The sequence below is a fragment of the Tyto alba genome, unplaced genomic scaffold (genome assembly GCF_018691265.1).
Source record: "Tyto alba isolate M040663 unplaced genomic scaffold, T.alba_DEE_v4.0 Super-Scaffold_19, whole genome shotgun sequence".
NCBI classification, from domain to species: Eukaryota; Metazoa; Chordata; class Aves; order Strigiformes; family Tytonidae; genus Tyto; species Tyto alba.
In genome coordinates, this window is record NW_024881281.1 from 4,756,174 (window position 1) to 4,777,527 (window position 21,354).

Genomic DNA, 21,354 nt, shown 5'->3' on the forward strand with positions numbered 1-21,354 from the left:
CTCAGGCTATCTCATTAATTACTTTATTTTCTGTGAAACATCACCATGGCAGCCCCCACAGCAGCATCGACATCCTTTCCATAAACCAGAGGGAATGGAAAAACCCTTTCCACTTCCTGCCTCAGCACCTCGTTCCTGGCAAGGGCACTCCCACTCCCCAGAATCTTCTTCACTCCCGTCTCCATCAGGCGCTGCACAGGTAACATGGAACAGAGGTTTTCAATGATGCCACGGCACAGAGCTCTGGTAACATGACCCAGGGAAAGGTCAGAGACAGCAATATTGGTCACTGATGCCAACTGCTCAGGAACATGTCTCTCTCCAAATATGGTTGGGTGGACTGAGAGTTTGCTGTCGTTTTGGGCTAAGGCTGCTTTGATTATCTTTGTGTAGATGGCAGACTCCTGAACCTGAAGTCCTGCAGATGGGAAATACCATGTTACTAATCTGAAGGGGTCTAGTGTGTCTTACATGTGGAAAATTAAAATGGACACTGATCCACCTGTTCAGCAAAATATTGTGTATCTGTTTCCATGTCTCAAAGGTAATTGCTTTTCCAGGATTATAAACCACAGTTCTCCCATCCAATTCTATCTAGAATCCGTGATACTAGAGATCTTTCTCTGATTACAGAAACTGCCTTTCTTGATGATAGAGCTATTTCTCTTTACCCATACTGTGCTAAATTACATAAAACAATATCATTAAAGGCATTAATGGCAGACTTCAGCTTCAGTGGCTGGATTGCATGCGAATGCAGAGTTCAGTTGAAGTACTCCCTGAAAGAACAATTTCAGAGCTTACTTCTACATTGCAAAACCCAAGAGGTTACTAAAAAATCCTGTTAAGGACCATGTTTAAAGCACTTAGAAGACATTACATGAGTTTGGGTCTTAAAATCCATTAAGAGTGCTGCAGACTATGCGGCAAAAGGCAACTGATTTAGTCAAGGGACTTTTCTGGACTGCAGTCATACAAAATTAGAGGCTGTCCTCAAATTTGCTTACCTTTCCTTTTGAAAAACAACTTGCAAAAAATAATTCTTTTGTCTTCTTGAAACAAAAGAAAACCCAAAACCTAGAGGCAATGTAAATGTGGAGTCCAAGCATGACTGTCCCAGCATGTTCATAAGCTTTAGCAGGAAATTCCAGAGTTCGAGGAAGCATGACCTAAGAGTTACATCCTTGTTCCCTATATGGCATGACAAAACATCTCTAGGCTTGTTCCTTTGCCTTAGCTTCCTTTTACCTTGATGATCAACCTCAATTTTAAGCTTAAACTATCCTTGAAATAGCTTACCTAGCTCTTCTGTCCACCTTGCCACCATGTCCACAAATGTTGCTAGCACATTGCCTCCATTAAGGGATGCTGCCACTGCTAAGTAGTCACCATTGAAGTAAGGAAAATAAGTAACAGCTGAGGATGGATCTGGTGTCTCTGGAGGCTGGAAACCCAAGGGCATTGAAATAGTCAGCTGAGCAGAGGTACTGATATTAAGAACTAGAACACAAAAGGAAAAAAAAAAAAATAAAAAAATCTGTGATTTACTAGGCTACCCTGAAGGAGGACAATCACAAAATCAAATAAGATACCCAAATGATCATACCTGCATCAGTCCTCTCAGTCAGACAGGAATAAACAGAGCACTGGAAATCTCCCAGAGCAATTCCTACTTTTGCTCCTTGGGGTATACCATGCCATGCAGAGATTGTCTTGCCTGCAATATTGCCAGGGTCTCCCACCTCCGGAAGCAAGTGAACAGGAAAGCCGGATTTTTTCAATCTGCAATCAGAACAATATTATTGCAGGGAAGCAGTATGGGAATGCGTGGCATGACTACAAAGACCTCTTTGAAGTCACAGATGAACCTGGCCATACATTTGTGGCTGCTGGATTTATGGATGCTTTCACCTATTTAGAAAGCTTTGTCTTGGACAGGGGCAGCATTCCAGTTCAACAGGCTGGGTAAACTAGAAGTCTAGAAGAATAAATAATTTTCCTTTAGATGCAATCTGATTACCTGAGATTATATAGCAGTATGTGTTCAGCAAGTTTAACCTAGTGATGTCATATAGACAAGCAGTTCCAGGATAAAGGGACAATCACAAAAACAGTAAAAAAATGCAACTTCTAAGTGTCAAAGAACTTTAAGATGTCATGCAGTTAGTGGTTCAAAACCAAATCACAAAGAGTTAAGTCAAACTCTTCACACAATCAACTGCATGATACACTACATTGCTACAGCAACAATACCAGATTAGTAAACGTTCAGTAGGTCAAATACAAGTTTCTGTCACTCTTTCATACCTTCACAGGCAGATCTTTTCACCTGGGAGTCCTGGCCTAACCTAAGCCCTGAAATATATAAGGCCTTAGCACTCAGTCCTGAAAAGAGCCAATCATTAAATTAACTAAGTAAATACACTGATTCCCTCTTAGGTATTAGCACAAGTAAATCTTAGTAGTTATGAAGGACCTCAGCTGAAAGAACTAGAGAGTAATAACTCTTTACCATCACAGAGGTAACACCTTGGCTGCAGCATGCACTTGTCCATCCCATTCCACCATCCCACCATAGAAAGGGAAAGAACAGTTTAGTATACAAGGCCTCACTGTTGAGTCTCCCAGCTCTGCTGTCTTAGGTATTTCAAAAATACCATGCCAGATTTTATGTAATTTAAACATACATACCTTACAGACCAGAGCAAACTCAACAGTTCTTCAGTACAGGCCACACCACAATTAAACTATGAGTAACTTTCAATCACTTTTTATCTGTACCACATTCATACTTAGGTCCCAAGGAGTTGTTCACATTGCCTGACACAAGCAATGCACAAAACCCTCTGAATGACCTTAGCACTTACATGTCAGTATTCCAGCTTTTGTTTCTGGAATTAAAATATCCCCAGCTGGCAGCATTCTGGACGGACATGAGTGGCTTCTTCAGGTCACACAACATGGCAACCACATAGTCATGGATAGTGCCAGATGTATCGTAAGACTTCAGAAAATCTGGACTTTTAAACAAAACATTTTAAAAACAAAACCAATGAAGGTTGCTTTAAGGCAGTGGGAACAAGATTACTTCCATTGCTACATGGAACTTTGTACATGTGTAGTCCCATCTAAAAATGAAACAGTGACCAACCTGCATTTTGTTGGTTTGCTTTGCTTTGCTTTTTACATGGAATTTGTTTCCCAAGCTGTTGCCACAGCAGCAATACTCACCTCCTGATGGAGGATGAAGAGACAGAGGCTTTAGGGAATGAGTTGTCAAGGTTCAAAAGCACGCCATTGCAAAAGTTACCAGGAAGGTAGTAATTGCACAAAAAATTGTCTCTTTGTTGATCCTGGAGCATTTGAGAAAAACAGGTAAATTCTGGCAGTTGCTCTAGGATCCCCAAATTGTATGAAGGAAATATACCAAATGGTGAAACAAAGAGGAACAAGACAAAGCAGCTGGACTCATGAGTTCTACAGCTCTAAAGCAAGATCATGCCATGTTCCATATATTTCCTGGACACACACACTGGAAGAATTCATTGCAGAGTAAGACATTGGCTCTTTGAGAAACACAGCACACTGCAGACGAAATTGAAGAGCAAATCTTGCTGATGTCAAGTCTTAAGCGAAAAATTATATCCTCTGCAAACATGCCACAACAAAGCATCCCATTCGTAACACCTCATAAGAATCTCAGTGTCAAAAGAAGGAAGGAACTGAAATTAATTTAGGGACTGTTTGTTTTAGCATCTGGCAGCAGCCAGACAAAGCAACTCTGTTACTGTTTTAGGCATGTTTGTACTTTTCATAATCTGCACAAAGCAAAATTAGTGCTCAAACGGCATTAGCAGAGCTCCTCTGAGTGGTACACTGGACTAGAATTACTATATGATACTTTAAGGTTTCTGTTACTATATATTCAAAAGCTTTTCTTTTTAAAGAGATCTATAGTATTTTTATGAGGTCAGAGACTCTTGTGTGCTCAGTTGCATATAGTTTATATCGAATACTGTATTTTTAAATACTCTTTGACTATTTAATTAATATTACGATTGCAGAGAAACGCAGCCCCTCATCCTGTAGTGACATTAACATGCTACAGGAATACTAATTGTCACATAAATTCAAAATGAGAAACTGCCAGTGAAACAGCCTGATGTACCTCTTCTTTAAATACCAGTAGACTGTGGCACATCCAAATCCTGTAGCCAGGCTGATATGTGACTGTGGCAGAGGAAGAGAAGAGAGGAAGGTGGGACTGCAGCGGCCGTCTTGCCAAGTAATCAGATGACTGACCTCCTCTGGCTCAAAGGTAGGGCCTGTACCACACTCTGTCCACTTGCAACCTGAAACCCACAGAGAAGTCCACTGATTTCCTGCAGCATAGTCTGCCTGGCATTCTTCATTTCTGGACACTCTTGATAAATTGTCAAATATATTGGAAAAAGAGCAGAAACAAAGCCAGTAATGATTGTAATCAATTTAATTAGTCATACTTTTCAGCCTTAGATAATGTCATAATGCCAGTTATCCTTTGCTAAAATAAGAACAGTATCCAAGGCCACCCTTCTCTACAAGCACTCCTAGTGCCTACAGGAACAAGCAACTTGCACCTTGACATATTAATGATGCAATTTAAATAACAGGTGACCCACAAAAAAAAAAAAAAAAAAAAAAAAAAAAATCACAATTCTGCTACAGGAGGTAAGGAGCTGATATGACAGCTCTCACATATAAACCTTAACTGGGATCTGCCACATCATGACCTAGAGAATGCTGCCTTAGTAATGAACTGCTTGTGATGGATAGCATGTAGTTTCATCACCTTTTGAGCCAAAGCAACAGGAAACCTGGATCTATACATATTAAGCAACGGACTGAACGTACTGAAGAGTATCCCTCCACTATGCTATGCAACAAAGCTTCACGAGAAGTAGAATAGGGTTTAATTCAGTTTTCAGTTTTACCAGTCCAGCACGTTCGTTTTGAACAGAGAACACTAGACCTTTGATGAAATCTTCACATTCTTTCATGTGAAGGTCTCAGCTAAATTATGGCAACTTCTCAGAGCCTTCTCAGCAATGTCTGCTATTGCTCCAGTCCAGTGTGCTGCTTCCTGCCCCGACATGCTCACCATAAGCAGTCCTGCAAAGGCAGCACACAGTCCTGTCAGAGCAGGAGACTAAGCAGAGGCTGAGCTCATGCACTGGCACGTGATGTTTGCTAGCACACTTTGCTGGCACAGCTTTGGCCTCTGACAACTACTGCTCTCCCTGGCGATGCCTGGCTGCAGTGTGGGGACAGGACTGGCCACACGCTGTCTCTGTCTTGCTCTGTAACTGAAGCAACCTTTTGGTTTTTGGCTGGGGATAGGAGCAGAGTTTCAATCTGTTCTGTGCCACTTGTCCTACAGGTCAGAAAAGAGACCCAACTGCTTAACACAAATACGGCTAAAAGTCTTTCTTGGGCTGGATACAGGGATTTGAAGTTACACTGACACAAGAAAAAGCAACCATGAAAGCTGGGAAATACTATGTGAAATATGCAAGGCAAACACATACTTCTTCCTTGTTCCCTGAGTTCCCTGTTCTATCAAGTCTGTTTGAACTGAATTTCCAATTGGTTTGCTTTTCTATTTCAAATGGATTCTAAGAAATTTTATTAACCATAAATCTAACCCTAAAGGATGCTATTAAAAATGTAATTTGTGTCCCAAAGTGCATGGATTCACTTTGTCTACTCAAAACAAGTGAGAGCAAACACCCTCTTTCACTTGATAGAAATGAAACAAAAATGGTATGTGGCTTTAGGAAATAAAATATTAACCATTATGACATAAGAATCTATGTCTACCATGAACTCATGAGGCTTTGTTATGCAGCCCTTGGGACAGCTGGAAAGCAAGCAAGAGCTCATTTGGTCCATCAGCCTTTGGATTTCTTTCTTACTAATCATTTTAGTATTTAACGTAAAATTACAGTCAGTAATGAATAGCATTGTGTTTCTTAGAGCAATTAAGACTGACAGCTTTTGACAGGCAATGACTAGCACTTTTGGGAAATCTGTTCTGTGGTTTGCAATGAATCTTTGCTTAATCTGCATAACTCCTGTTATTATAAGACTTGTATAATTGCTTAAATGTGCACATCATAAGGTAAAGAGAAAGAAGACATGGAACCACATTCTAAACGACTTACAAATTCAGTAGATTTGTAAGATGTTACTCAAGAAGATAATCCATCCCTATCTCACAGGGCAGAAAACCAAGGCCTGAATTTTTCAAACATCCTCACTGTCACAAAGATTGAGTATTTGCAGAATCAAGCCTCATGTGACTACCTCACTGTGGTTGATTTTGTTTCTGAGGTCTTGGCCCTTCATTCTACAAGCAGGTGAGTATTCAGAATCAAGACCATAATCCTTTTTCAGCTCCTACTAACAGAAGCATAAGCAGCAAGATGAGTGCAACATAACAGCCTATGACCTGCTAGGAAAAAAAAATGCCTTGAAATTTTATTCTGGGGGGGGTAGGGGGGGAATAAAGGGAAAAAAAAAAGAAGGGACTGAAAATACTGTTTACTGAATTTCAGTTTTTCTCCTATTGTACTTTCAAACACCATTTCAAAATAGCATAGTGATATTCACTATTGGATAGCTACTGTTACGCACATTCTAACAAAGTTCAAGCATACCTTATTTTTCCAGGCATACACAAAACTGCTAATAATGCTACTGCAGAATCATTAGAAGATACTGAGATATTGGGCAACAGTTAATTTTATGAGGTGAATAACATTCCCTCCCCTCAAAAGCCATTCACATGATTCAGAAGGTTCTTTCAACAGGCAGCAGATAGCATATGATGGACATGCAATTAGCAAGACACAAGTATGTTATTCCTTCATATTAATAATTGTGCTGACTCTGCAGGGATCTCGTACGACTAAATCATTTACCTAACCTGCATAAACAACATCATCAACTATACGCAGTAGCTGAAATTCCAGTAATTAAACCAAAATTCCCACAGAAGATGATCTTCTATTAATTCTGTTTTACAGAAGACCAAAGTGAACATGAAACAGTTTCCCACATATCACTTCAGTGTTAAAAATCTATATTCTGCATCATAATACCCTGAACAGGAATGCCAAAGAATTAATGTTACCTTTATCTTTTTTCCAAAATACAATCCCGTGCATTTGTCCTGAAATGCCAATGTGACTGACTTTTTGAAGCTGCTGCTGAGGTAGAGCAGCAAGGCATTCATTCAACGCTTTTATTATTCTCTGGACATTCTGCTCCATTCCCTGCAATCATAAAGCATTATTCTGAGCATAAAACCATTAGGATTCACTCAGTGTATTTATTAAACAAGGTTACTCTAGTCAGAAGTGAATAATTCATTTAGCTTAACAGTATGTATTAGAATAATGTTCACTACTAAATTGAAAAAAAAATGCAAAAAAACCCCACAAAACCACAAAAACTAAAACCAAATACTAGCAAGCTGAGAACGAGACAACAGCCTCTTAAACTGAAGGCCAAATAAGTATTAATTTCCTAAACTACCATACTCAACTATACCTTTAAAAAAACCCAATTATTAACACTTACTACATGCTTTCATTAGTTCATCTTCTGTATTGTTCTTTCCTCAAAGAGAATTGCCTCTGTGTTCTGACAGGCAAGCACCCTCCCTCACATTTTCCTAAAGCTCCTCTGTATATACTCACTGTTGATTTTGATGATGCTGACACTTTGATTCTGGATACTCTATCCCTAGAACTACCCAGCAAACTGACCCAACCGTGCCACAAGAGAAGCTGTATTTCAGCTTTTTTTTTAAGATTCAGATTACTTTGTGACAAACCAGTACGAAGATTATAACAAAAAGTGTGTTCAAATACAGTCTATGTATAGATGTGAACTAATCTACACATACATACTTCTGGCTGAATAAACACTACTGTAAAAAGGAGGGCTGGCCTGTTCGGTATCTTTGCTCAGAAATTAGTGCCCAGACTCATTATTACGTATTTTTTACAGTTCTGATTCATCCTTTCTTAGGCTGACCAACACAACGAATAAAGACCTTTAACAGGAATACATTTTCCTGGTTATTATCATAGGGAATTTCCAGTTATGACTCCATCTCACATTAAAGTGCAAAATACCCTTCCAGTTGGCAAGTGGTTGCTGTTTCCTGACTGGAAGAGTCAGAAACAAGGTTCATGGGAGAATAGTTTTAGATTGTCTTATGCAACTTTTCAAAACCTAGGCTTTTCTTAAAAGAAGCAGCTATACTTGACTTAAACAGTAAACTGAGAGCATTTTAATTCTACTTTCAGACACCCACACACATGCAGCAACCATCTCCATCATTCTAGGCACAAAAACAACCCAGGAAAACCACTGTAGTTTGCATAACATAGCAACACAACCCCACCACGACAAGGCAAGGTCAGTATCCTGAAATTACCAGCAGTACTACTGGCCACCCCTTACCTGCGGTCCAGCTTCCAGGCTAGTGGTGTGTGCTTGTGTCTCCCTGGAACAGCTCCCCGCCACCACTTGCCCTTGCTCTGCCGCTACCAACAGGGCAGCCTTAACCGATGTTGTGCCCAAGTCTATGCCCAGCACACAGGCTGGGGCCACCTCGCTGCCAGCCATGGCCACGGGGAGAGAGGGCTGCCTTTGCCTTCACCTTTACCACCACACAGGGGTCTCTAAGCATTGGCCAGACCAACATCCACCATGCTGAGCCCCCACACGGCTCCTTGCTGACACCTGCCCCAAGAACCAAGGGTCCCAAGGGCACAAGTAGTGAGGGCTCCCACCCCAGCAGCACGCAGGGACTGGGCAGGCCGGGCTGGGAGAGCAGCGTGGACTTTGCCCTCTGGCTGCAGATGTCTCCCCTCAGCAGCGCCTCGCCACTACCCCTCCATCTTGAGCGTGACAAGCCATCTCTTCACCAGCCCTCCCCGGTGACCTGTGCAGCTTTAAACGAAACCTCAACCACCAACCAAAACCACGAGTCCTCCCTCCACTCGCAGCTCTGCCTGCTCACAGACCGGCCGGTCACAGCCCAACGCCCAAACCCGCTCTGCCACACCCAAGATGGCAGCCGGCGGCGGCCGCACCACACGCGCGCTGGGCGGGGAGTTGGTAGGCGGCTACCTCACGTGAGAAGCTGAAAAGGGAAGAGCTGGGGCCGTGTGGAACGGAGCTGTGGTGCTAGAAGGAGGTAGGTTCCCTCTCCTCAGCGCTGCTTCCTCAGTATTAGTGTATCTTAAAGCGCGGGATGGCCCCGCTTCACCGTCTCTCCTGAGGGGAGGACGGCGGGGACTACAAGTCCCAGCATGCACCGCGGGGCGCTGCCGGGGACGGGGGGGGCCATGGTGGAGGCGCGGTGTCTGCTGAGATTTGTAGTCCCGCGCGGGTGGGTGGGAGCCCTCAGCGGGGCGGTGGCTCCGTGTGGCGGGAGCGGGATAAGCCATGAGGTAAAGATATCGCCGGGGGGAGTCTGGGCAGACACAGGGACTGAAAGACGTGCTCTCTCGGGGGTGCTGAGGGTCCATCAGCCGGGCAGGGCCGGGGGCCATAATGCTGGGGAGGGAGACTTTTGCTGGGAGCAGCCGGCTGAGGGGATGGACAGGTACCCCCCTCAAAACGTGTGGGCGCTGAGCAGAGCCTTTTCCCCCCTTTTTCTGCAGCTTTTCCACCATGAGGATGCAATACCTACTCCCCGCTTTGCTGCACCTCTCGCTTGTGCTGCTGGGGCCTGGCGGTGAGTGTTTGGCCATCCCAGTTTGGGCTTACAGGGCCTCCCAGGCAGGGCCCGGGTCTGAAGTGGTAAGAGGTGGAAGAGGGCTGCTCTGCTGGATCCCTGTCATGCCTCTCTGGAGAGACCTGTGCCATGCTTCCCATCAGCTCTTCCTTCACACATTACCTTTGACTTGGTGTGCTCATACACAGACAGTGCTTTGCTGAGGTACTGTTGAGATGGAGCACTCGCTTCTGCGGGAGATTAAATGCTGTCTGTGGTGCAGTCAGTGATGAACTGGGGAGCTCTCTTGCACTTAAGTAACTTCTTAAGAACACTGTATAATATAGGCATCAAGAAAAAAAGGTGTCCAGGGCAACCTGTTTATCTTTCCATTTCTGGCCTTATTTTTATATAGCTCTTTGTTCTTCCTCTTGTCTCTCGTGTCCTTTAAACATACAGTGAATAATATAAACTTGGATTCCAAATGTCAAAATTGTTGACACGTGACCAACTTAAGGTTTTGATATCAGTTAGATTGACGCTTGGAATCTTGGCCTCTCTTAAAGCATGATGTGGTACAACATAGCTGGATTGTTGTAAAGTGTACCCCTTAATAGCAATATTTCAGAGCACTGTAGTAAGGTGTTTGTGATTCCTGAAGTGTTAAGATAGTAAACGTATGTTCCCTTGAACATCTGGGTACCTGGTTTGAATTTGTGACCCAAGAAGCAATTTTAAACTAAATCTTGAGCATTTATTACTCCTAAGTTACTCAGATCACATCAATAAACATAGCGTAGGTTTAAAGTATCCTATTAGCTTTCTCGTGGCATGAACTTTTGTTGCACTTCAAATATTTAAATTAGCTCCTTGCAACATGTTAAAGTGACAGTTATTTACTTCTCCTTTTAAGTTGTTTAGTCACCTTGAAATAAGCTGTACTCCCTTTGCTGTTTATCAAGTGTACTAATTTTGTTAATCTGACACTGCAGGTACCAATGGACAAAATGACTATGTCACAAAAGAAAGTAGGTAGTCCTTCTGAAGGAGCTATTAATCATAAATAGTAATTGGGATTTGTGAGGGTTTTTTTGGTTGCTTGTTTCTTCCCCCCCAGATGGAGTCGTTGTATTGTCTGTCCCTGAAGTGGTTTCATTAGAAAGTGGAAGTTCAACAAATGTCACTATCTCTCTGAGGTAAAATCATGATTGCATCTTTACTTTCTCTTTGCAATGGGGTACAAGCAAGCGGGTAGGACTTGGCTACATACTTAAGACTTTCTTGCAGACTCAGTGAATTGTTCATACAGAGTGAATCTCATTGGCGTGACTGGCCACTTCTAGCCTATTGAGTCGCTTAGTACCAGGATGGACCAAGATAGTGCAGCATTCTCACAGACAGCCTTGTATGTTTGGCCTCTGACAGTATCCCATGCCATTTGTATGGGAAGTTGAACAGGAAAAGGTATTTTATACAGTAATGTTTTCCATAAGCGAACTTACAATTCTTCCACTTCTAAAAATTGATGCTGGAGATGCATTTCCTGGAAGGATCACCAAAAAACTTCACAAAGTAAACAGAACTTGCCGAGAAATGCAGCTACTCTGCAGTGGGGGCTGATGCACCTTAATCTCATTGTTAAATACCGTGAATTGTTTACCCATGTTTTTGTTATGTAAGACTCTTCACAGGAAAGTAAACACATGCATGCCTCCTCTTTGGGTAAAAGGAATAGTCAGATGAAAATGTATGAATTGTGATAAAGAAGGAAATAGCAAAACATAGCTGCAAGAGTCTAGAACTTTTATTTTTTGCAAAGAAAGATATGGTATTGTAATCTTGTTCATGGACAAGTACAGGCATTTGAACCTTATGATATTGAGCAACCTGGTCTGGTAGAAGGTGTCCCTGCCCGTGCAGGGGGGTTGGAACTGGATCGTATTTAAGGTCCTTTCCAACCCAAACCATTCTATGATTTTTAAGTACTAATGTGCAATTAAACCTCCTGAACAAATGCTTGGTGGAGTTCTCTGGGAAAGCTGTGGAGGACTATGTCACTTGGAGGGGTTTTATTTGAAGGTGTTTTGGTTTTGTCTTGCTGCACTGCTATAATTTGTGCCCTTCATCACCCCAAGTACATGTCTGTTGTTTCTGTCCCTCTTTACCAGCAAAGGGTTAACAAGTGCAATGATAGGAATCTGGTGGCAGTGACTGCTATGGCACTTGTTTCAAGGAGGAGGTAAAATATGGCCAGATAACTGTCTAGTGCCCATCATTAGTTCAGATAAAAGAAATAGTACAATGCTAACATACTTCGGTGCTGCTGTTCCTCTGAGCAGTAGGTAGGTACTGTTGTATGTGGACTGTTTGTTAGGTCTGCAACAGCTGTGAGTGTTTAGCAGATACTCTCCCACAGCCCTGAAGCAATCTTTGTGAAGTCCAGCACCAGCCTAACTTGCTTTTTCTGCCTTCACAGGGCTCCATTAAATGAGACACTGGTGATAACTCTTAATATTACACACTCATCAAAACACAGCACCATTGTTGAACTGCCTGATGAAGTAAGTGACAGAACAGACTTCTGACCTTATGCAAAAGCCATCCGCTAGTATGGTGCAACTCTCCTCTTTATTTCCTCCACTTTGCCTTGTAGGTACAATTGCCTGCAGGTCACACTAAAGCAGCCTTCCAAGTGAAAGCAGATGATGTTGGACAAATAACAGTTTATCTTTATACCATTAATTACAACTTAACTGGGTGAGAAACTGTTTTTCAGTTCCACTTTACTATCCTACAGCTTCTTAAAATTTGGGGTAACTATTCTCTTCTTATAGTTAAATAGTTAATGGGATATGGGCAGTATGTATTTGAGAAGATGTGGTGACTCTCCAGCAATCCCAAGGTATTCAGATAAATACAGGGTATAGAAGCAGAGTGATAGTCTTGGTGACTGAGATTTCATTACTAGATGACTCTGAGTTCTCATGGCTCCTTAGTCTGGTAGCCCCTCCAAAAAGTATCAAAACTCCATGTTAGCTTTTCTGATCCAGGGAGCATCTGGTTGTAAATGTCCAGTGGGATACTGTTCTTACTGTGCAGAACTTACTCTGGAGTGCTAATAGCCTGATGGAGCTGTGTGCCCACATCACTACCATGAGATACAGGTGATTTGCTTTCTAGTTAGGGGAGCCACCTTCTCACAGATGCCAGTCCTCCCTAATAGTAAAACAGCCTAGCAAGATGGAGAAAGCTGGATTGTATTTGCTTGTTGCCCAGATGCTATTGAGCAACAGGATACTCTTGTTTTAGTTCCTCATTTCACTTCTGCTTTTAAGACTCAAAGCACATGCAGAGGTAAGCACATGAAATGATCAAAAGAACAGGCATGATCATGAGGCTTTGCTGGCAGATCATGAAAAGTGAAACTCTGCTCTTGCATAACAGGCCTCGTGCTAAGAGAGTGGAAGCCATAGGCACAAGGTCACCTTTTTGATGATTTCCATGGTAAAGGGATCGAAAGGAAAGAGTGAGATGAGAAGGAAAGGATAGGTTGAAGGTAGGAGTGGGAGATGCTCTAAGCATAACAAGAACACTAAAGACAAGGGGAACAACTCTACTGAAACAAATTCTGAATCTTTATTGTCTTGTCTCAACACCTGAACTCAGTTTTCTTTCTCAAAGCAGAATAAGGCAAAATCTACTGAAAAAAGTGTGAACGGATAAATTAACTAACTCTGTTTGCATTAACCATCAGACCTAGGATTCAATTTCAAGTGATTCATAGCATCATAGTGAGATATGCTGATGAAGTGATTGGCTGGATCTATTTCCTCGCCTGGTCCATCTCCTTTTATCCTCAACTCTTTGAGAACTGGCGACGAAAGAGGTAAAGAGACTTAAGATGTGTTTGCAAGTCACCTAAGCACTTCTGCAAATCATGGATTTATCAGGCTAGCTGAGCTCATGGAAGGATGAAGTTAAAGAGCAGGGACACAACCTTGTCAGTGAGAGCTGTTGTGAATACCAGTGCATGGCATATGAGGGATATTTCACCTTGCTTCCTGGTGAACTCACAGCATCATGTCACAATGCCTGCAGCTTTGGCTTAGATCAAAAATTGCCTATAAATTAGTACATCCTAGGGTTAAATTGTCCCTGCATATTTCTCATACACTTTTTTCCCCTTCTCCAGTGTTGTTGGACTAAGCTTTGACTTCATAGCATTAAACCTTACTGGCTTTATAGCATACAGTGTGTTTAATGTTGGACTCTTCTGGATTCCCTTGATTAAGGTAAGCATAATTATCTCTTAATATTTGGTGGTGGGAGGGAGGTGTCTACAGAAGGGAGTTAAGGCATTTGACTGGTTTTGGTTTCTCATACATCTAGGAGGAATTCTTAGTCAGCTATCCCAGTGGGGTGAACCCTGTGGCTATCAATGATGTTTTCTTCAGCCTCCACGCAGTAGCTGTAACGCTCCTCACCGTCATTCAGTGCTGCATTTACGAGGTAAGCGCTGGGCTGGGCTCTCGGCGCTGGCAGAGCTCCCTCTGCCGGACACCTCCCCGGCCGCCCTCCCCTCTGGGCTCGAGAGTTCTCACACCGCTTGCACCGGCCTTTCAAGAAGTCAGGCTTCAGTCCAGCTGCCTTCATCTTTCCTGAACTAGTAGCAGCTCCGGTAAGCTTAGCTACTTCTGCCTCATAGATGTTCTGAGCTTGTAAGTAAACTCCTTAGGGACTCAAAATAACTAAAGCAAACACCCCAGTTCATGAAGTTCCCAATCAGAGCTCTAGCCTGCATGTAAATTACAGCTCTACACAGTACTGCTCTGTATGCGCTGGTACGTGTTTTGCTCTCTCCTTGCTACTTGGAGCATTCTTCAAGCTCGGACAGGTCCTTAGGGATTACATGCAACTCAAACTTCCAGATTTTTCTCCTAAAACAGCTGCAAGAGCCCTTTTTATAATTCCCACCCCTTTTCAGGTGAGACTGATTGTTATAGTCAGGTGGTTCTTTAATCCCCATTGTAAAAGCCTCTGATCTGAACAGCCAATTTTCTCTAGATGGTAACTATTTATGTTTTGGGGTACTTCCTATGGTGATGCTAAACTTAAAACTCTCACAGCCCATTTGTCACCACTGCTAGGTACAATAGTCTTTACCAGTGAAGAATTAGAAGGCAACCATGAATCTTTTACCATACTGGCATTAGCAGACTTTTGCATATATAAGATAGAATCAGATCGAACTCAGGAAGTTATTAGAGATGTGGCACTGATAATAGGCATCATAAAAACTCCATACTGCCACCATATTGTTTCCCACTTGCTTATGGACAATAGTATTCCAAATGACTGATGTTGAATATTGCTCATCAGCTCTTGCAAACCTACAGCTGGTTGCTGTAGCACTCATTTAATCTTAAAATTCCTTTGTGGTATGAGCCTAAGTGGTACAACAGGTTTGAACGGTACCCTTGCATAGTCCTGAGCATACTCTGTGTCTTGCAGTGTGTCTGGGGGTGTATGACCTAGGTCAGCCTTCAGTGTATCTGCATTTTTGTTTCAGAGAGCAGATCAGAAGGTATCCAAAGTTGTTGTTGGACTACTGGCACTTGCGTGGATCTTCACATTTACAACATTGTTTCTTGCTGCAGCTGAGGAAATGACATGGCTACAGTTCTTATTCTGCTTCTCTTACATTAAGTTAGCAGTCACACTGATAAAATATTTTCCACAGGTAAATCTGAACTTTTCTGCTTTTATACTATAATCCTGTCACCCTAAGCCTGTAGTGTATGCTCTTGAAAGTCTGACTATACTAAACCAGCGATGATTATTTAAGTATTTTGGTGACAAAACCAGGCTTCTTGGATGTTAATCTCAGAAATGCTCGTACATGGCATGCTGACTGACTTTACTCTTTCAGGCATACATGAATTTCCGTCGGAAGAGTACTGAAGGATGGAGTATTGGAAACGTACTACTAGATTTCACTGGTGGAAGCTTCAGCCTTCTCCAGATGTTTTTGCAGTCATACAACAATGGTAAGGCTGGAACTGAGGTGGTAGGGCCTTTCTTAAAGGGGTGGGAGAATCCTGCTACAAAGCAGATATAAGCCGATAGGTTATCTTAGGAGAATGTTCTCCCAAGCTGTTCTTATACTAAGAATAAAGAATCTGGTCATATTCCTTCAAGACAAAAAATTAAATAGCTATTCTGAAGACACCCCAGGAACAGTTATTAATTAGCTTTGCATGAAATGTATACTACAGTCAGTCCTAAGGTGTGTCTAAGCAATCCAGGTAATAAACATGAACTTCTCTAATATATATGGCATGACCTTGTCTCAAGACCATACTTGAGGAGTTAATCTTAACTCTCTAATTTTGTGTTTGGCAGATCAGTGGAAGTTAATCTTTGGAGATCCAACCAAGTTTGGCCTCGGTGTCTTCTCCATCGTCTTTGATATTGTTTTTATGATCCAGCACTACTGCCTTTATAAGAGACAAGGGTATGAACATTGTGAATAACATCACCTGTGAAGGCACAAACTTTAAATTGAACTTGCCCCTACCCTGGCTGAGGGCTTTCAAGATGCCTACTGCCAGTTACCAGAAATACTGATTCTGATCGCCATTTATACTTTGATCCTCTCTGGTATGGAATACAAGCTGTTGCCTTGCCAGATGCTGATTGCCAGATGCCTTAAAGGACATCAAGCTACCTGGCCACAACTTGCAAATGGAAGACTCATGCCTGTCGAAGCTGCAGACATCTTAGCGTGAGCTGTCCAAGCAACATGTGGCAATGTTAACAACAGGGAAGAGAAAGATCAGAGCAGTGTCTTTCTAATTGTAAGTGAAGCACAAAGAGCCGAGTTCTGGCTTCCAAAAATTGGAGAGGATGTTTAAGCAATCACTTAATATCTTAATATAATGACCAAAGACTGTCTGTGGATTTAAGTGCTGCTGCCGATTCCTCACAAACAGATCACAGTAGAACACCACTCAGGTTGGCTGCTAACAGATGTAGTGGTACATGAAAAAATAATGAAGTTGGTAGCAAATATACAAATATTAGAACCTGAGCTCTTTATTAAAAAACTACTAAAAAGTAGAAACTGTATTCTTATTTCACTGAAAGCGCTTTCAAAGGTACAAAGGCAAATGCTCAGATTTATCTGAATGCTTCTAGTGCACTAACTTAATTTTGCTCAATTCTACTGATATGCCTTGAACCTTAAACAATGGATGGGAAAGATTAATCAAAGAGATTATTTTTAATTGGATCAGGTTAACAGCCCTATGATTCAAGTTTAAATATGTTTTTTGTTCCTGGACAACTTTAACTACAGAGGGTGTGATCTAGGTAGAGATCAACATCTTAAGTTACTTGAAGGTAAGCATTATACCCTTTAAAAGAACTAGAAGGAAATCCAGGTGTTTGTACTTGAATGCTCAAAAGCTACTCTGTCTTACTAGGTATCAACCTAATGAAAATTAGAACCCCTTCTCCCCTTGTTGCAGTCCAGGTGCTTTGACAGCTCACTAACACTACAACTACCCAACAGTGAAATCAGACCTTACTAACCTCAGACTGCTTTGTGTTGATGTAGTCCACGGTCCACCTTGAGCCAGAAAAAAGGTCTCAGCTGGAGGCATTCGAGTGAGGTGGCATTCTTAAATTAGAAGGAGAAACAGCTCAGGAAATCCAACTTTGTTTTATTGTGTGTAAAATCAAGTGAAATAGCAGTACAAATAGCAGTGTATCTTTATAGTAACAAAAATAACTTCAACTTGAAAGCCTTAAAATTTACCACTGAATTCTTAAGTTACAAAAATCAAAAGCGTGATTGTAGTAATTCCATAGATATAAAAATGGTAAATAGGCATCTGCTGGTGTGTACAGAACAGTCTGAGATGCATTAATCGCAACATATGCATGTGGCACAGCAGTAATGTACTGAATAAGTTAGTCTGCCACCTCCTCATGTTCTATTTACAACAGCTTACCTGAAGACTGCTTAAGGAAAGTGTAGATATGTATAAAATCAACTGAAGGGGATTGAGAACTCCAGTTTTTGGATAATTGTAAAGCTAGCTGGTTAACAAACCACTAGGATGCTAGCATAATTGTCTTGCAGCAAGAATCTTAAATCCTGTGGCATGTTGATTTAAACAACTTAATATTTCACCAAAAGTTTAAATTTGGTCAAGAGGCACTTTTGCAAATTACTGGCATGTTCATCTCTTCCATCCAATCAATCAGTGATCTAAGCAAAGTCTTTTAGAAGACAGACCAAAATCTGCCCCTCTCATTTAAAGGCTGATAGAAGTGGAATGAAGAACTGAAGACTCCACCACTACAAGCAGCTCTTGGTAAGTTCAGCAACAGTGTTTTCTTTCCTGCTCCATATTCCTCTTTCATTTAAACTTGATTCATCTGATGTTACAAATTACTTGGGAACAAGGAGATTAAGGTTTTCCTGACAGTGAAGTTGAACTGTAGTGTCTCTGTACTTTTAGTGTACTTCATGGGCATTAATCTAGCACTTCTGTGTTACTGAGTTGTTTCTTGTCTGAAGAAGCTGCTTTGTACAGGGAATCTGCAGTAAACCGTATTGCCCCAAACCCTTCAGCACACTTTGTCTAGCTAGCACACAATGTGGGGTTAGTACAGTGCTCTTCCCCACAGCAGTATGCAAATCTTAGTTCTGGCCTTTTAATTTGGTAGTGTGGTAGGACAGGACAGCTCACATCTAAAAGCTTAAGGACCATGAACCCTCTTATCTTCCATAGCAGAAACCACATTTCCTCCTAAAATAGAAAGCTTTGGTGCTACAAAAGAACACTGCCACAGTTAATGCTTTTCCAGTTGCTTCCTTGGCTAACTAGGGTTTGTCCTGTCCTCCTGAAAGCCATGACTACCTAAAGTCTTACCATGTACCTGCAGGGAAGACTTTAGAGAAGCACTCTTGCTGGGGGAACTAGAGTTTTACTACTGCCAGTTACACCAGAGAAAGGAAAAGAAAAAAAAAATAGTGTTTACCACAGTTAGGAACATGCCCTCCTTCCAGACAACCTGTTCAGGTCTAGCATTTGCTTCTTTGCTTGATATCAGTCTATATATCTCCCTCCCCAACCCTTCCCCAGCTTGATGAGTGATTAGGACATCATGGACTGTTGCACAGCCTTCTGCAGAGATTGCCTGGTCACCAGCAGCCGTACCACTTCCTCGTTCCTTTTTGTCAGCCTCTTCCTAGCTTGGTCATGGGTCACCATTGTCATATCCCAGCCATTCACCTAGGAAAAACACACAAAATGGGGCAGGTGCACAGACTCACAGGTGTTCTGTAACCATTCTGTTGGAACTATGTAGTAGAGACGCTTATGCCACAAATCAGCTTGTTTCTAAGCCCCACAAACTGTCCTGGAAAGTGCCCAGGAAACACAATTTCCCCAGCAGAAACTCTTCTGCAGTGTGCACCTAGTACTACATTAGTACTTGTCTTATCTTGGTGTTTACCTGCATGATCTTATCTCCAATCTGAAGTCCTGCAACTTCTGCTGGGCCTCCTTCTGTCACCCTTGTTACATAGATACCCTGGAAAAAAATTAAACGTTCATTTACCAAATATGGGACAGTGCTACAATATTTTGTAGCGTATTACAGGATTCTAGTTAAAACCAGGTTTATGTGATGTTGGAAAATAGAAAAGGCAGAAAACTTAAAACATGCTTAATCTGCAAATGATAATGTGGCAACAGAGTAACTTTAGTAGTCAGCTATGTGAGAGGACACATGCAAGTGAGTGGAGCTTGCTGGCTGAGCTGGAAATGCTCAGCCTGTTGCAGAGTTACTACAGAAGACAAAAAGCATCTGACCTTGTCGGTCTTGTCTTCAGAGAAAGGATTCTGAGTAGGATCCTGATCAATGCCACCTCCAATGCTGAATCCCAGAATCAAATTGTCACCTTGACGAAGCTTATGTATTTCAATTCTTTGCTGAAAAAAAGATAAGAGAGCTGAGTGTTGTGATCACTGGAAGAAATGTCAAGTGTGTTTCAGATGCAAATACTTAAAAGCCAGTTCGATTGCCTTTCAGAGATACTGTAAACCCACTCGAGCAGGCTGCATCACAGCTTGGCAAGCTTATATATCGCAGGCAGACAGCTCCCAAAGCCCTTGGCAGCACTGAGCTGTCACAGGGCACTTGCTGTCGGTCACTCACACACCCCCGTGGTGCTGACAGCACTTGGTTCTGAACTGGCCCCAGCACTGTCACACACCAGCGGGCCAGGAAGCTGGGATGCAGCCGAGCTCCTTAACTACACAGTGCTTCACTGCAGCCTGGGAAGCCAAGAGAAAACCACAGCAGGTCTCTTTAAGCATGAATCATGTCTTGATAACTGGCAGTCGCTCCTAGCCAGACTCATCTTGCTCTTTAGTCATGTGCCTTGTGTTCCTGCCTAGCCCTAGCAGTAGAAATAACAACCTATTATTAGGATGGTTCTTTTTCAAGATAAGTTATCAACGCACTTTTGTAAGCCAGAGGCAGGTTCCTGGTTGTCTGATGAACACAGGCATCTGCCAAGCTTTAGGCATTATCTCTAAGTATTGTATAAATGCCAGCTCCTGCAATTCTTGGGCCAAGCTAAAAACCCACAGTCTTAACTAACCACGCAAAAGGTTCTTGAGCCAGGTCTAGCAGAAGGTGTCCCAGCCCGTGGCAGGGGGGTTGGAACTAGATGTCCTTCAAAGGTCCCTTCCAACCCCAACCATTCTAGAATTCTTCTCAAACATACCCGAGCTTCCCCAGGGGCACCGGGGCCGGGCCCCCCCCTCTCCCCAGGCCCCCGATATGCAGCGGGGTTCACGCTCGCACCACCCAAAGCACAGTTCGACTCAGTTTTGGAACTAGTGGAAAAACCAGCAGCGCCCCTTGCTTGCGCCGCTCCTTGGTTAAAGCACCTAATACACTTTAAAAGCTCTACACAAACGCCGCGGAGGCAAAGCGGGTGCGGGTCGCCGCGCCGGGCACCGGCCACTGCGCTCGGCCACGCCGGAGCCGGTGAGCCCGAAGCAGGGTGCGCTGCACAAAGGAGAACACGCGTGTCCGCGGGGCTGCGGTGAGGGCTCCCTTTCCTCCCGCTTTTCCTAAGTAACGCCTAAGCAGGAGGCGCAGCCCTCGGCAGGGCTCTGCCCCCTCAGACCGGCGGAGCCTCTGCTCGGTTCTCCCACCCGGCAGCGGGGTGGGTGCGTGGGGCTCCGGGGCCGGCCGTGCTGCCGCGCCCTTCGCCCCGCTCTTTCCACGCGCCCGTAGCCCAAGCTCCGCCCCCCCCCTCTCCCCCCGCATCCCGCCCGGCAGCCGCCGGCCCTGCCCGTCCCCATCTCACCACCACGGCGGTGACCGGCTGCCCCGGCACGTACGACATGGTCCCCCCGCCGCCGCCGCCGCCCGAACAAAAGCGCCTCGCCCGGCCCCGCCCCCGAGCCGCCGCCAGCCAATCGGGCGCCGCCTCACCCTCGGTGAAGCGCTGGAGTCGCCCGGCCGTGCCCCTCCCCGCCGCCGCCAGC

At 43.3% G+C, this 21,354-nt stretch overlaps 3 protein-coding genes across 8 annotated transcripts; 1 reads left to right on the forward strand and 2 right to left on the reverse strand.

Moving 5' to 3' along the window:
* Position 1: 1 nt before the first annotated feature.
* SHPK (sedoheptulokinase) lies at positions 2 to 9,245 on the reverse strand. 3 transcript variants are annotated; one of them, XM_033004679.2, is made up of 7 exons: positions 9,187 to 9,245; positions 7,175 to 7,316; positions 4,169 to 4,352; positions 2,868 to 3,020; positions 1,607 to 1,782; positions 1,300 to 1,500; positions 2 to 418 (listed from the first exon to the last, which is right to left on the reverse strand). In XM_033004679.2, the coding sequence occupies exons 2-7, from the start codon at positions 7,311 to 7,313 to the stop codon at positions 24 to 26; spliced, it is 1,248 nt and encodes a 415-aa protein (XP_032860570.2). In that variant the 5' UTR covers positions 7,314 to 7,316; positions 9,187 to 9,245; the 3' UTR covers positions 2 to 23. The 3 variants fall into 3 exon arrangements, with proteins under 3 accessions (XP_032860570.2, XP_009970999.3, XP_032860569.2); XM_009972697.3 differs by lacking the exon at positions 9,187 to 9,245 and adding an exon at positions 8,515 to 9,108; XM_033004678.2 differs by lacking the exon at positions 9,187 to 9,245 and adding an exon at positions 7,624 to 7,724.
* Positions 9,143 to 18,340, forward strand: CTNS (cystinosin, lysosomal cystine transporter). 4 transcript variants are annotated; one of them, XM_033004681.2, is made up of 12 exons: positions 9,143 to 9,253; positions 9,723 to 9,796; positions 10,768 to 10,803; positions 10,893 to 10,971; positions 12,252 to 12,336; positions 12,429 to 12,532; positions 13,530 to 13,661; positions 13,968 to 14,067; positions 14,165 to 14,284; positions 15,345 to 15,515; positions 15,705 to 15,822; positions 16,178 to 18,340. In XM_033004681.2, exons 2-12 carry the CDS (start codon positions 9,733 to 9,735, stop codon positions 16,306 to 16,308), a joined length of 1,140 nt encoding a protein of 379 aa, XP_032860572.1. In that variant the 5' UTR covers positions 9,143 to 9,253; positions 9,723 to 9,732; the 3' UTR covers positions 16,309 to 18,340. The 4 variants fall into 4 exon arrangements, with proteins under 4 accessions (XP_032860572.1, XP_032860575.1, XP_032860571.1 ...); XM_033004680.2 differs by lacking the exon at positions 9,143 to 9,253 and adding an exon at positions 9,447 to 9,509; XM_033004684.2 differs by lacking the exon at positions 10,768 to 10,803 and having other exon boundaries at positions 9,144 to 9,253.
* On the reverse strand, positions 17,480 to 21,262 carry TAX1BP3 (Tax1 binding protein 3). Its single transcript, XM_033004889.2, has 4 exons — positions 21,174 to 21,262; positions 19,663 to 19,782; positions 19,304 to 19,381; positions 17,480 to 19,080 (listed from the first exon to the last, which is right to left on the reverse strand). The coding sequence occupies exons 1-4, from the start codon at positions 21,210 to 21,212 to the stop codon at positions 18,943 to 18,945; spliced, it is 375 nt and encodes a 124-aa protein (XP_032860780.2). The 5' UTR covers positions 21,213 to 21,262; the 3' UTR covers positions 17,480 to 18,942.
* Between the last annotated feature and the right edge of the window lie 92 nt (positions 21,263 to 21,354).